This window comes from Lathamus discolor, chromosome 2 (genome assembly GCF_037157495.1).
Source record: "Lathamus discolor isolate bLatDis1 chromosome 2, bLatDis1.hap1, whole genome shotgun sequence".
Taxonomy (NCBI): Eukaryota; Metazoa; Chordata; class Aves; order Psittaciformes; family Psittacidae; genus Lathamus; species Lathamus discolor.
In genome coordinates this window covers 35,454,557-35,467,424 of record NC_088885.1, presented here as the reverse complement: position 1 = coordinate 35,467,424, position 12,868 = coordinate 35,454,557, and the positions used below count along the sequence as shown (strand labels likewise).

At 39.6% G+C, this 12,868-nt stretch overlaps 1 protein-coding gene across 3 annotated transcripts in view; it reads left to right on the top strand.

The window, feature by feature from the left end:
* Positions 1–12,868, top strand: part of ANKIB1 (ankyrin repeat and IBR domain containing 1) — a 95,521-nt gene that overhangs the window by 29,026 nt on the left and 53,627 nt on the right. For all 3 annotated transcript variants that reach the window (XM_065666380.1, XM_065666382.1, XM_065666379.1), the window contains exon 2: positions 6,821–7,086. In XM_065666380.1, coding sequence (XP_065522452.1) covers positions 6,899–7,086 — 188 coding nt within the window. In that variant the 5' untranslated portion in view covers positions 6,821–6,898. The remainder of the gene's footprint in view (positions 1–6,820; positions 7,087–12,868) is intronic.

Genomic DNA, 12,868 nt, shown 5'->3' with positions numbered 1-12,868 from the left:
CCCAGGCGTACATAAAGTATGTATGCATGCACATTTGAATGTTTCATTTTTAATTTTGGTCTCGTGGCAATTTTTATCTCTGTGGTGCTCTTTACTTTGCGGAGAGGGGAGTGGTCAAGGGCAGAAGACAAGCACTAACCAGCTGTGTTTGGGAGAGGGCTTGGTATCCTGAGATTTCTTGAACATGACTTTCTACTTGCTTCGTTTGTGTTAGTCTATCCTGGTAGCAAGGATTAAAATTACCAGCATCATGACGTGACTCTCCTCCTCAGTATACCAGGTTACTAGGCATTCTTCTAAACCATGAAGCTATTCATAATTCTGCAATAAATTATGATTTATAATGTAGGACAGACTCTGTAATAAATATTTTAGAAACTCACCTTTTAAAAATGAGCGGTTCAATTGCAGTATCCAAAACAAATAAAATAGTTACCTTTTGAGCTAACTGCTTGAAACAGAAAATGCTTTTAGCAAAAGCCAGGTACTTTTGAAAAACAAGCAGTTTTGGTATCTTTTTTCTTTATGCTTTTAGTGAAAGCAGTTCATTATCACTTGTCTTTCCAATGATGCAGAAACCATGTAATGTACACTAATTTAGGTCAATAATGTATTCTATTTTAATAGTATTTTTAATTGTGAGAGACTATGCAAAGTCTTATTTCTTTGAGCTTGGCTCACTTAGCTATTCTACAATAATGTTTACATGAAAAACTGCTTTTCTCAAATAAAGAGGAGACTTTCTTTTAAGCTGCAAAATGTATTCAGACCTTTCAAGGTTAAACTGTGGATGTACACACAGTATTATATTGTAAAATAATGGTTGCAGATGATGATTAGATCCGTTGCTGATCTTTGCTCATTATATAGACAATAGATTTTTTTTGGTGCAGGAAATACATAGCATTTTCTTCTCATAGTTAAACCTGAGTATTTTTTTTACTGATTTTTATAGCTTTCCTAAGCAGTGCAGTGTAGTACAGTATGTCTCCCTTTTCTTCATGCTCCCAAGATATAGAACAGCTGCTGTGCGATCACGTGCTAGTGCTATATTCAGTGAGAAATTCTGCTTCAGTATTAAAGCATTTCAAATGTAAATTGAGAGGTACGTCATCTCATGAAAGATTTGTGTGTTCAATATGTGCTTCCTAAAGGAGTGTTAGGAGCAGGATGTTTTAAAAATACTTACCTGATCCCACTCATACAATATTTTATCATTCATTATAAATTTCCAGGAAGCTCTGTGGCAGTATTTCAAAGGAGGAACTCCTTCTAAAATCCTGTTAACATTACAGTTGTCCTTCTTCAAACTCACTTCTACGATGGTGCCCAGGGAAGAAATGGTAATTCGACAGCTGGTGCGACTGCTCTTAAAATCTCGTTGTTACCTTGCTCTACCCATGTCTTTCTGTACCCAACCTTTTTTCATCTTGTACGCAGTCTTCAAGCTCCTGTGAGAGTGGTTGTCTCTTTGTTAAATATTTATAAAGCTGTGATACCGAAGTGTTGCTTTTAGCAGTGTTGCTAATAAGCTCGCAGAAGATTTACTGTTCATTGCCAAAGCAGAAAAGTGTGATGTCCCTAACTGATTTTATGAGACTCTTTCCTTAGTCTTTAAAAGGTAGGTTGTGTAACCAGTATTCTGTATTTTTGTTTAAGCAATGTGTTTTTTTTTTTTTTGTTTTGGCAATGGTAGATTTACAACAGTAGAAACACAATTTCTGATTTTGAATGAGATAGTTAGTGTTTGGAATTCTGTAATAATATGGGATATAATTAGCAAACATTGCATTTAGTTTTTGCTGTATTGCTTGGTGTAAAAGGTTATGATATTTGTGGTTATTATAAATGTTATGAGGTTATGGTAAAGGTTATGACATAACACTTCTGTCATCGCAGAACTTGAAAATTTAGTGAATAGGTCTGCGTGCCAAACTGTCTTTGTCCTGTAAAATTCTATACAAGTCTTATTTTATTGCGATAAAACACTTGAAAATTGTCATTTTAGTATTGTCATTATTATTCCACTATGGTATCTTTATAATAAGGCACATTAAAAAAATACTCTAAGGATTTTAAATGCTGGGTTTATACAAAAAGCAGAGTAAGACCAGTGACATTGATGCTGCACACTACCCATATGAACCCGGGAGCTGGTGAAACTGCTTTGTGGCAACCTAAGTTGCTGAAGCAACCCTCAGGAGCTTTCCAGGTCCAAGGTTGTGGACTGGCTGGACCTTTCAGGCCACTTCCCTGCCACCTATTTCCCCCGTTTTATGAAGAAACACATGTATTTCATGCTCCTCGCCTTCAAAACCAAGAGGTTGAAAGAGCAAACCCAGATTCTTTTCTCTGAATCACTGCCTGGTTCCAGCATTGGCCTGATTAGTTTCCTGTCCTCAGAGAGCACGTAATGGGTTGGAAGCTCTTAATGGAAAAGAAAAAAAAAAATCACAAAAAGAAGGCAGACTGGGCCTCTTTCAGCCATTTTGAGATCCAGACATTTGTTGCATTAGCTCATATTTTGTCCTTTTTCTCATTCAGTCGAAGTAGAAGCTTCTTTGGTGGTGGATGTAATTGGTCTCTTAGCTGAAGAGAACTGAAGACTGCAAATGGGCAGATCTTGAATATTTTTCAGCAGGGCACTCATGAGCTGTGGCAGCTTGAGAGAGGCAGCAGCTTTCACATCTTGGTTTCTTGTGGACTTCCAAACCGGCTGGGAGCCAGCTGTCACAGCCAGAGCAATGAGGCAGCTTCTCCCCCGTCTTTCTGTATTTCTGCTGGCATGTTTAATGGCTTGTTCAGAAAAGAAAACTAGAGCGTGGCCCACCAAATTTCCAAGGCATAAGACTTACGCCCGTTGCAGTGTTAAAGGTTAAAGACCTTGTGGATACTGTATGAAGGTGAAGGGCATTAGTACAGTTTATCATATCGTGTATTTTAAGTAGGGAATTGCTTTCTGAGTTAGTTTTGACCTTGTCGCTTCTCTCCTTGCATTTTTCTAGAGGTTGGTTTCTTGATACCACATCAAATATAAGCTGTTTGCCTTCAGCTGAAGGGCTTTCATGCACTACCCCCGTTTTATCATCTTTCATTTTATTTTGATAATGTGATGATTATAGTTGCAATTGCCATTTGATAAATTTTCCCTACCTCTGTGCTGATTCTTGTGGTTTTGGGGAGTTTCTCTTGGGGCTGTTCGAAGCCACATAATTGCTCTGTTTCATAATCTTTCTTCATTTTTTTCCTTTCCCTCGACTGAGAATCTTTTCATTTGGAGAGTGTCCTGTTATGCAGACAACTATCTTACTCTTTTTATTTTATTCACGTTTCTATATCATGTCTGTATAATATATAACCCTTTATTGTGCACAAGGCTGTAAGTTTTCTTAATGGGAGCAGACATCACTGTTTTGTTCAGTGACTTGTGGAGTACATGCTGCATATTCCTACAATTCCCAGATGTTATAATAGGGTAATTGTTCAAGCAATGTGCCTACATCTTTTATATTATTAGTTGTTGAAGACTCTTCTGCCATGTGATACATCCATATTCCATCGAAAATAACTGAAGTTTGTTCAGTGTGCAAAAGAATTAATGGCATTCACAATTTTTGCCTTTTCTGCATGGCAGTAACTTGAGGGTTTTAGTTCTGTAGAGCCACCCTACCCATTTCTCCTCTGAGAAGATGAGAGACCCTCATTTCTCCTATGCATTTCCAGTACCCTGCCTCAGTCCATTCAGATCTCATCTTCAACATCTCTACAGTGCCACCATGCCCCAGCTTCCTCTCAGACTGCCTGAAGGCACCATCGTATCTCCTTATACTCTCAACACCCTCCCTCATGTTTGATGTTTGCATTTTGGGCAAGAGGCAGCATGTTCTGCAGCTGACACAAGCTACCTGTGTACTCCAGAATTAAGTGCATGGCAGCTGGCACTGTAACCTTCTAATTTCGCATGATGGAAGAAGGTTTTGTATTTTTCTTGTTGTTATGGGCACTAGTGGGATCTTCATTGTTGATTTCTAGGAACATATTTTTCAGGCCCTTGTTCTTGTCTAATCTATTTTATAGTCTCAAGAACTATTGGTGGTCAATAGGTTTTGAAAGATAATATACCATAAACTATTATCATTAACAATCTTCACTGAAAGTTATTCTTTCAAGTTAGTTTTGAGATCCCATCTGTTGAAGATAATGTGAACTGCTGGTTGATTGAAAAGAGTGTAGAGTTTTCCTTGGGTTTGTACAGTCTTTCATTAAAGCTTGAAACTATCCAATATTTAGAGTAATGTAGTCTGTGTCTAAAAACACATAAAGTGCTACAGCACTGAGAGCTGTGACAGGTAATGTGAACATGCAGTGGCTTTCTTGAGGAATCAAAAGGAGCATGACCAGCAGTTCGAAGGAAGTGATCCTGCCCCTCTGCTCTCATGAGACCTCACCTGGAGTATTGTGTGCAGTTCTGGTGTCCTCAACATAAAAAGGACATGGAACTGTTGGAACAAGTCCAGAGGAGGGCCACGAGGATGATCAGGGGACTGGAGCACCTCCTGTATGAAGACAGGCTGAGGAAGTTGGGGCTGTTCAGCCCGGAGAAGAGAAGGCTGCGTGGGGACCTCATAGCAGCCTTCCAGTACCTGAAGGGGGCCTATAAGGATGCCAGGGAGGGACTCTTCATTAGGGACTGTAGTGACAGGACAAAGGGTAACAGGTTCAAACTTAAACAGGAGAAGTTTAGATTGGATATAAGGAAGAAGTTCCTTACTGTAAGGGTGGTGAGGCACTGGAATGGGTTGCCCAAGGAAGTTGTGAATGCTCCATCCCAGGCGGTGTTCAAGGCCGGGTTGGAGAGAGCCTTGGGCAGTTGGAACTAGATGATCTGAAGGTCCTTTCCAACCCTAAACTATTCTGTGATTCTTTATCTGCATATTTGTATTTTAAAATATAGGGATGACAGATATAAAATGCTGCAGAATCCTTACTGTGATTTAAGAATCTGAGCTTTGGCTTGTGTATATAACTAAACATGTGAAGGGTGTGCATTTGCTTTTAGATGAATGCCTACTTTATTATTATTATGAGAAACTTTTGGCAACCTAATGCTGTTGCTTATTCGGTAACTGGTCACAGGAGAACGTGGGCAACATGGTTAGCATGTTCAGTCGGCTGATTCAGCAGTGTCATTGTTAATCTCACACAATGACATCAAAAGGTAGGACGCAGAAACTCCAGAATAAGGGTTGTCTTACCAAAGTTTTATAGGAAAATGGATGAAAATGGAGCCCACCAAGGCTGCTGCTCTCCTTCTCAAATGGCCCTGAGGGCACTGGTGAGGTTAAGATGGAAATGGTGTTTTCCCTCCCCTTCCCAAAATGACCTCTCAGAGGAATTCCAGGGAGGAGACAGTGCAAGGCTCCTGCTGGTAGGATCTTGTGCAGAATGGGCAAAGCTGCTGTAAGACTGCGATGCAACATGGTATATAAATTCACACCACTAGCTGAAAGCAGCTTGTATGAGGACTACTCTGGGAAACAGAAATACGTCACTGCAGTTCTTCCCAAGGTTTCTCCAAATCCTTTTCACATGAATTGCATCTGCATCCTGATTTCCTTGGATTTTCTGCAGCTCTAGACCCCTTGGATTCCTATATTTTTTCTGTCTATAAGGTTGTCTGGGCACCAGTAACTGTGCTGGAAAGCCAAAGTAGAAATAGAACTTTTGAGATAGTTTCAACAAGTTGAATATAAGGCATTAAGTATGAAGCAGCTCCTGGCCTGGCTCATTATATGTGCCCAACATAATAAATCTCTATTTCCTAATCTGCTGTGCCTGGCATATTTGGATGCAGTGTTTGCTTTGTGGGGTGAAAGGTCTGGCATGGAGCAGTCTGGATGGGATGACTCATGCACAAAAGAGACCTCCTAGAAGGTTCAGTATGCTGCCAGCTGCAGACTGGTGCCGAATCCCCTGCCTGTCCCTCTGACATAAACCATCATGTGCTCTTCCTGACTGCACAGCCTGATAAGCTTCTTGTGTCTCCTGTGATGAGCGGAGATGCTGTGTCTGCCTTGTCTTAATGCAACTCGATCTGCTGGTCCCCTCCATCCGATACAGGTGAGAGGCTGGGGAGCATAGCAGCTAGGAAATAGTTTTAAGTACTTGTAAGGTGCAGTTGGTTTGTGTCAGTCTAATGCTTGGCATTGTATGGACCCGTCCGCTGTTGGTCTCCAAATGTAGTTTTAAGTATTTTTAAGAGTCTGCTTAGCAGAACTGTTAAAATGGGGCTATGGTAATTCCTGTGTTCATGTGCATTTGTCTTGCTGGCAAAGAAGGGTGCTGGTTACACCCACCCACACAAACACAGGTGCTTCGAGTGCATTTTTACATCATCTTCTTTAAGTTAAACTGATGTCTGCTTTCTTGCATGCCTTTGAAGAATTTTAGCTCCTTGTTTAAGAATTTTGCTTTGGTTCTACTGTGTTTTGAAATTGCTTTTAATTCACTTCTGATTCATGAAGAATCAGTGTTCATCTGTCTTCTAATACAGGTGGATGATGGCCATTTTTGTGTGTTCTAAGAGTATAGGTTGTGACAATGTTTGCACAGGGGCATGGCACAATTTATCAGAGAAATAATCTGGGGAGAACTAGGAATTTTATGTGTGTTTACTGAGAAGGACTTCAGCAATTCATGAGTAGAGATTACAGGCCCTGTGTACTTCTTTACATGCCTGCTTTCAGTGCTGTAGCTCTGGGTGAATTAATCTACAAAAGGGTGTTTTACAGAATAACTGAAATATTGTTTGTCTTTTTAGGCTGTGAAGCATGTTACAGAACTGTACAAGTGAATGAAGGGGAAAGGAAAAAGTGCCATTGATAGCTAGGATAGCAACATGGGAAATACAACCACCAAATTCCGCAAAGCTCTTATAAATGGAGATGAAAACTTGGCCTGCCAAATCTATGAGAGCAACCCTCAGCTAAAAGAAACTCTTGACCCAAATACTTCTTATGGAGAAACGTACCAGCACAATACTCCACTCCATTATGCTGCTAGACATGGAATGAACCGTATTCTGGGGTAAGTAATCTTCTGAAGTTTTGCTTCAATGTGAATAGCTGGCCTAAGAAATGGAGGAGTCTCAGCTAGGTTATAAATACTTCATGTGTGTGTACGTGTATGTGCGTATGTATGTGTATTGCAGACACAGAATTTATAACATGTTCAAGTATTAATAAAAATCATGCAAATTAGTCTCTAATCACAGACTGGTATAACAGTTTTTCATCTGATTTTTAGTATCTTTGTTCCTTCCTTGTAACATTAGTTTTGGACAGTTTTAGCTGGCTTCCTGAAGACTCCTATACCACGGTTCTTTGCAAATAGTGCCTGTTCTGCTGGTTTTGATGTGCTTTCCTGTCTTAAAATAACCTGCTTGTAAAGCCGTACTTAATGGATACCATACTGATTGTATCTAATTCCAATAGCCCAATATACATTTCCAGTTCTTGTGTTATTCAGACAGCTTTTATTTATTATTTACATTTTATTTATTATGTTAATATCTTGATAATGAGTATGTTTATTACTGACACAGTCAACATGCACAGCAATCCCTAATGTTAGCTACTTCCATTCTTCTGTACTTTTGTCAGTGCTCTAAGATCAATTAAAGATTAACATCTTATCCATGTCTGGACATTTCAGGTACAAGCTGTTCTGGTCTAATATTTCATCAAGCTAGTGCTGTGTAGACATTGTTAAACCTCTTCTTCAGCAGGTAGTAAGTTAGAGAGGATTTCATAAATATCCTCTTCCTTATGTTTGGAAACAGAACAGAAACATTACTAAACTGTATTGTTAATATTCTTTTCATCTCTGTGTTTATGTCTACTGATGGACCTGTGGTATTCATAAGATTTATTTTGTCCCTCATATGCTGTAACTTCACTAGCTGTCTGGCCTCCCACCATAAATTCTTCCACAGTATTTTAGATTAACTTAACAGTTTTTAATACTTTATAACCTCTCGTATATCTTGATTTTTGCTAAATATTTTTCTGTCTGCCCCCATGTATACTCTGTTTCTATTTTTAACTGATGTTTTTATTTCATTGCTGAATTTGTTTGTTTCTTAACATCCTCAAACTTTCCCCCATTCCTGGTTCTTGAATTAGAGGGGAAAAAAAAACTACACTTAATTTTAAATAGCACCCAGTTTTTAATTTACATTTTCTGTGTGATTTTTTTTTTTTTTTTTCTGTGAGACTTTTCAGGTTATTTCTCTCAAGAAAATATCTCTTAAGAAAATACAGTCTCACTGAAACAACAAGGACACATGAAATTGTTTGCACATATGCAAAGAAATTGAGTCATTATTCCAGACTTCTGAGCAGTCTATTACTTAATTCATATTGCACTGTTACGATGAGATCTCACATAATTGCTTTGTGTTAAGTAAAAGGTAATTTAGAAATGACATTTTACTACTGCATGGGACCTTTAGCATCTACATCTCAGAGGACAGCTCAGTGTTATTTACCTACATTGCAAACAAATGATCAAAGGAATAATTCTTTTTTCTAGTTCAAGTCCAAGGTTTGCAATACATTTTTTGCCAGTGAACATAGTAAAGCTGCTGTTATCTGCTAGAGTCTGCATCTGAAAATCTGAACTGTTGTCACTGTTGCTAGGAATAATTTTCTAAGGTTTTTTCACTATTTAGTTTTCTGTTGTCTTTCTAAGGGCTTTTTTTTCAAAACCCTTGTCTAAGACATGCTGCAGGAAAATATAGCCTTTTTATCTAAGCAAAGTAGTAATAGTGAATAAATATCAGACTTGCAGTATGCCCATTTGCAAAGTTGATAGTACAAAGGGTGCGGGTGATTTCCAGTTAAGCCTCTTCCTTCTGATACAGAAAGTCCTGGTTATGGCAGAAATTAAATAAATTGAATCTTAAACTTAGTGCTTTGATTTACTGGGGAAGTACAGTAGCTAAAAATAAATTAATTTTAATCTGTTTCAAGAGAAATTTACAATTATGAGATATCCATAAAACTATAATATTTTATATGTATCACTTTATTAAGCATTTTAAATGTCTGGGAATCTGTAGCTACATTATGTGTAGTACAAAGCCCAGATGTTACCTACATGTGTACTATGTCATTCAACTTTTCCTTATAGGCTGATATCTGTGTTACTGTAGATGAATATGAACTGACATGTTTTGCTGTGTGAAATTTTCTCAGAATAGAGTAGTGTGATGCCGTTGTGAGTGCAACTTCTGCATAACAGAGCACACTGAGAGAGATAGTCTGGAATGTTTAGAGATAACCTATCTGACAACGGAGTTACCAAATACTGAGGCAAAGAGACATACTGTATAGATGGCGGGTGGTGACTCCAAAAACACAGTGAAAGCACAGGCACCAAGTTTGCAATGAAAGAGGGTTGGGAACATCCTGGTGTAGCAGTCTCAGAAGTGGAGAAACAAGAAACTGGAGAAGAGGTGAAAGTGTCATGAAGCAGAACTCCTGACCTGAACAAACTCTGTATCATCCAGCACGAAGTCTGCTGGCAGAAACTTAAGCCAACAGAACTTTCTCAACAGTTTTGAGCTGCACAGTTGAACACTGCAGGTGTTGAGTCATCTGGGTGCTGCACCTTTCATCCAGTATTTAGAGCCCAGGAACTGGATTTTGTATATAAACTAGCTGTAAAAATTGGAAAAATTGCTGTTCATATCTTTCCTCTTCACAAGATTCAGCAAGAGTGTGTTAAAATACTGAGATTGTGTCATGATTTAAGCTCAGGCCGTAAATCCAAGCCATGCAGTCTACTCCCCCCCTCCCCTTTTTCCCCTCCTCCCAAAGGGATGGGAAGGAGAATTGAAAGAATTTAACTCCCACGGGTTGAGATAAGAACAGTTTAATAAATACAGTATAATACAAATCACTACTGCGACTACCAATAATAATGATAAAGGAAATAACAAGTGAAGAGAATACAACCGCTCACCACCTGCCGACCGATAATACCCAGCCACCAGCAGTGCACTCCCCTTTCCGGGTAACTGCCCCCAGTTTTACACCCTGGGCATGACGTGCTGTGGTATGGAATACCCCTTTGGCTAGTTTGGGTCAGGTGTCCTTTCTCTGCTTCCTCCCAGCTTCCCCTCCTCCCTGACAGAGCATGAGGCTCAGAAAGTCTTTGGTCAGACTAAAGGTTTGAGCAACAACTAAAACCATCAGTGTTATCAGCGCTGTTCCCAGGCTGAAATTCAAAAACACAGCACTGCACCAGCTACTAAGAAGGAGAAAAAATGACTGCTACTGCTGAACCCAGGACAGATTGTTTCTATGATAATTTTTCATAAGTATTATAGATTTGGACTATTAGAAATGTTGACATAAAAATGGAAAATAGTTAGACAGTCCCTGAATATATAACTCCTGTTCAATCTGCAGCCCTAAATAATGCTTACCTGGCAGATCGGTTTATTTTAACAGATCATTTAATGTTCATAAACCAAAAATTGCTGGTCCCATCTAATTAGCACAAACAATAATTTTTGAAGCACTGCTTAGAACCTGCTGGTTGCCAGAGGTTATTACATTGTGCTCAGCGGTTCCCTGATGAAGCATTATCAACAGACCACAACCCCAGTTCCCTAGCTGTCACTGCTTGGTGGAGGAGGAGGTAGAAGAGTCAGGAATGCAGCTGAGACTGGGCAGAAGGGGGAATTAAAGAACAGTGGGTTTAGTTTTGGTTTTATTTCTCACTATCCTGTTCTGTTTAATTAGCAAAAAATTCAGTTTCCCAGTTGAGTCTGTTTTGCCTGTGAGTAATCTCTCCACAAGCTTCTTTGTTGCATTTTCTCCCCCAGTCCTATTAAGAATGGGAGTGAGAGAGCAGGTGGGTGGGCGCTGAAGTGAAGGTCAACCCACCACGGAGATGAAGGTGGTTTGAGGAGGAATATGCTTAGGATGGTAGAGCAGGCGCTTAAAAGGGGCTACTGACATGGAAATGGGTGGCTTGTTAGACCGTGATGTTTATCTGACCATGCCTGATCACCACAGTCTGTCCTCATTTAACTATTTTCTCAGGTGATAGAACTGTTGTGTGTGCATATTTGTGTATGGAGGTCTAAGTACCAGCAACTGAAGTAGGCACCTCATGACAGAGTGGCCTCTGAGCCTTGGGTGCCAGCAGCTGGAGAGACCAAACTGCATGCATATGTTAGTACATATGTTGACATGTAATGTCTGGTGAACATCAAGCTGGCCTAGCCAGTGAGTAGCGTAAGTGGCCTGGAAGCCATGTTTCAGATCAGTATTAGTTCCACAGGTCAGCCAAAAGGCCTGTTTGAGGCAACTGGAGGATCCAGCGGTCAGGTACTGGTAGTGTCTGAGGCCAGTTACTGAGGATCAGTGTAACATCAGTGTGCAAGGTAACTGGAAGGTCCAGTTCATCCAGCACCAGCTACAGGATAAACAGCAACCAAGGGCAGTTGCTAAAGGAAAAAACAGGAAAAACATTTCCAGTTACAGCAAAAACATTCTTTATATGCATATTTTTCCCAGTACCAGACCTTTATACTGCTCACCTAGAATGAGGCTGCCAGTGTTGTTTGTGGTCATGTGAGTGCTGAGTGTTTCTGTCCACATACATCTGTGTGAACCACCACCTATATGTATTGCTTATGTATGTTTGCATGTGTGTCTATTGAGAATGCAGCCCAGCCTCTCTACTGGCTGGACCTGGGGACGTGGAGCTGCAGCAGCCTTGCTTACTTCTAAAAGTCTGGGGCCTTTTACTAAAAATAAAAAGATACAGAAAGAAAATATATGCCTTGAAATCTCCAGAAAACATGAGATGGTTACTCTTCAGTTTGGAAGCAAAGAACTGAACATTTCAAGTTGTCTTTATTGAACTATATTGTAAATACTGCAGGAACAATTTGAGTGTGATTTACTCAATGATTTTCTGCTCTGCTACAGTCTCTAGACATCTGCTGGTGGTGCTTAAATTCAGCACTAATGTTAAGAGAAGTTCGCCTTTGTTGTTAACAGCTCTAGTTCAGAAACGTGTCACAAAACTGTATAGATGTGGTTATTCAGACTGTTCACTGCAAGCTAACAAATAGGTGGTGATAGGTAAGGCTTCTGGAAGAGAAAAAAGTTCCATAGCATTCAAACATCAAAAGTAGCAAAAGATACGTAGCACTCACAGAGGGATTTTGAGAGCTTTGTACAACATTGGTCTTACTCCACTATAAACATTTATCACAAGTCCCTGTGAATGAACGTCTTGACAGAAGATTCCTGTTCAAGAGGATAGTTAAAATTTCATGGACAAAATTGGTGTAAACTATTACAGAGAAAGAGCACACAGGAAACCTGTTTCCTTTAGAAAAAGTAGTTTTCAGATGATCAAGCAGCTTCGATGCCCTCAGGATTTTTTTTGTCTAAGGTACACCTCAGACCATCTGACTGCTCAGTTTGAAAGGGCTGCTATCAGTGTGGTTGGGCTGTTGGTGAACCACTCATGAAATACAAGAGGATAGGCTTTTCCAGAGAGCGACTGAGATGGTGTGGCTGGAAATCATGAGGACACTACTTGTGATTGAAAGGAAAAAAAAAATCTTGGATAAATTGTCATTTTCACAGTATGTTTGTGGTATGACTTTCAGTGTTGTAGCCTTGCTGGGAGGCTTTTTAGATCAGTGGTAGGTTTTCTTCGTTGTGTGCTTCATGGTCCTATGTCTGAGCACTTTGTGAAGATTTAAGCCAGAAGTGGACTGGTTATCCACCTATTTTCTCTTTCCTTCATACAGCAAAAGAATTCTACACTGTTTTAA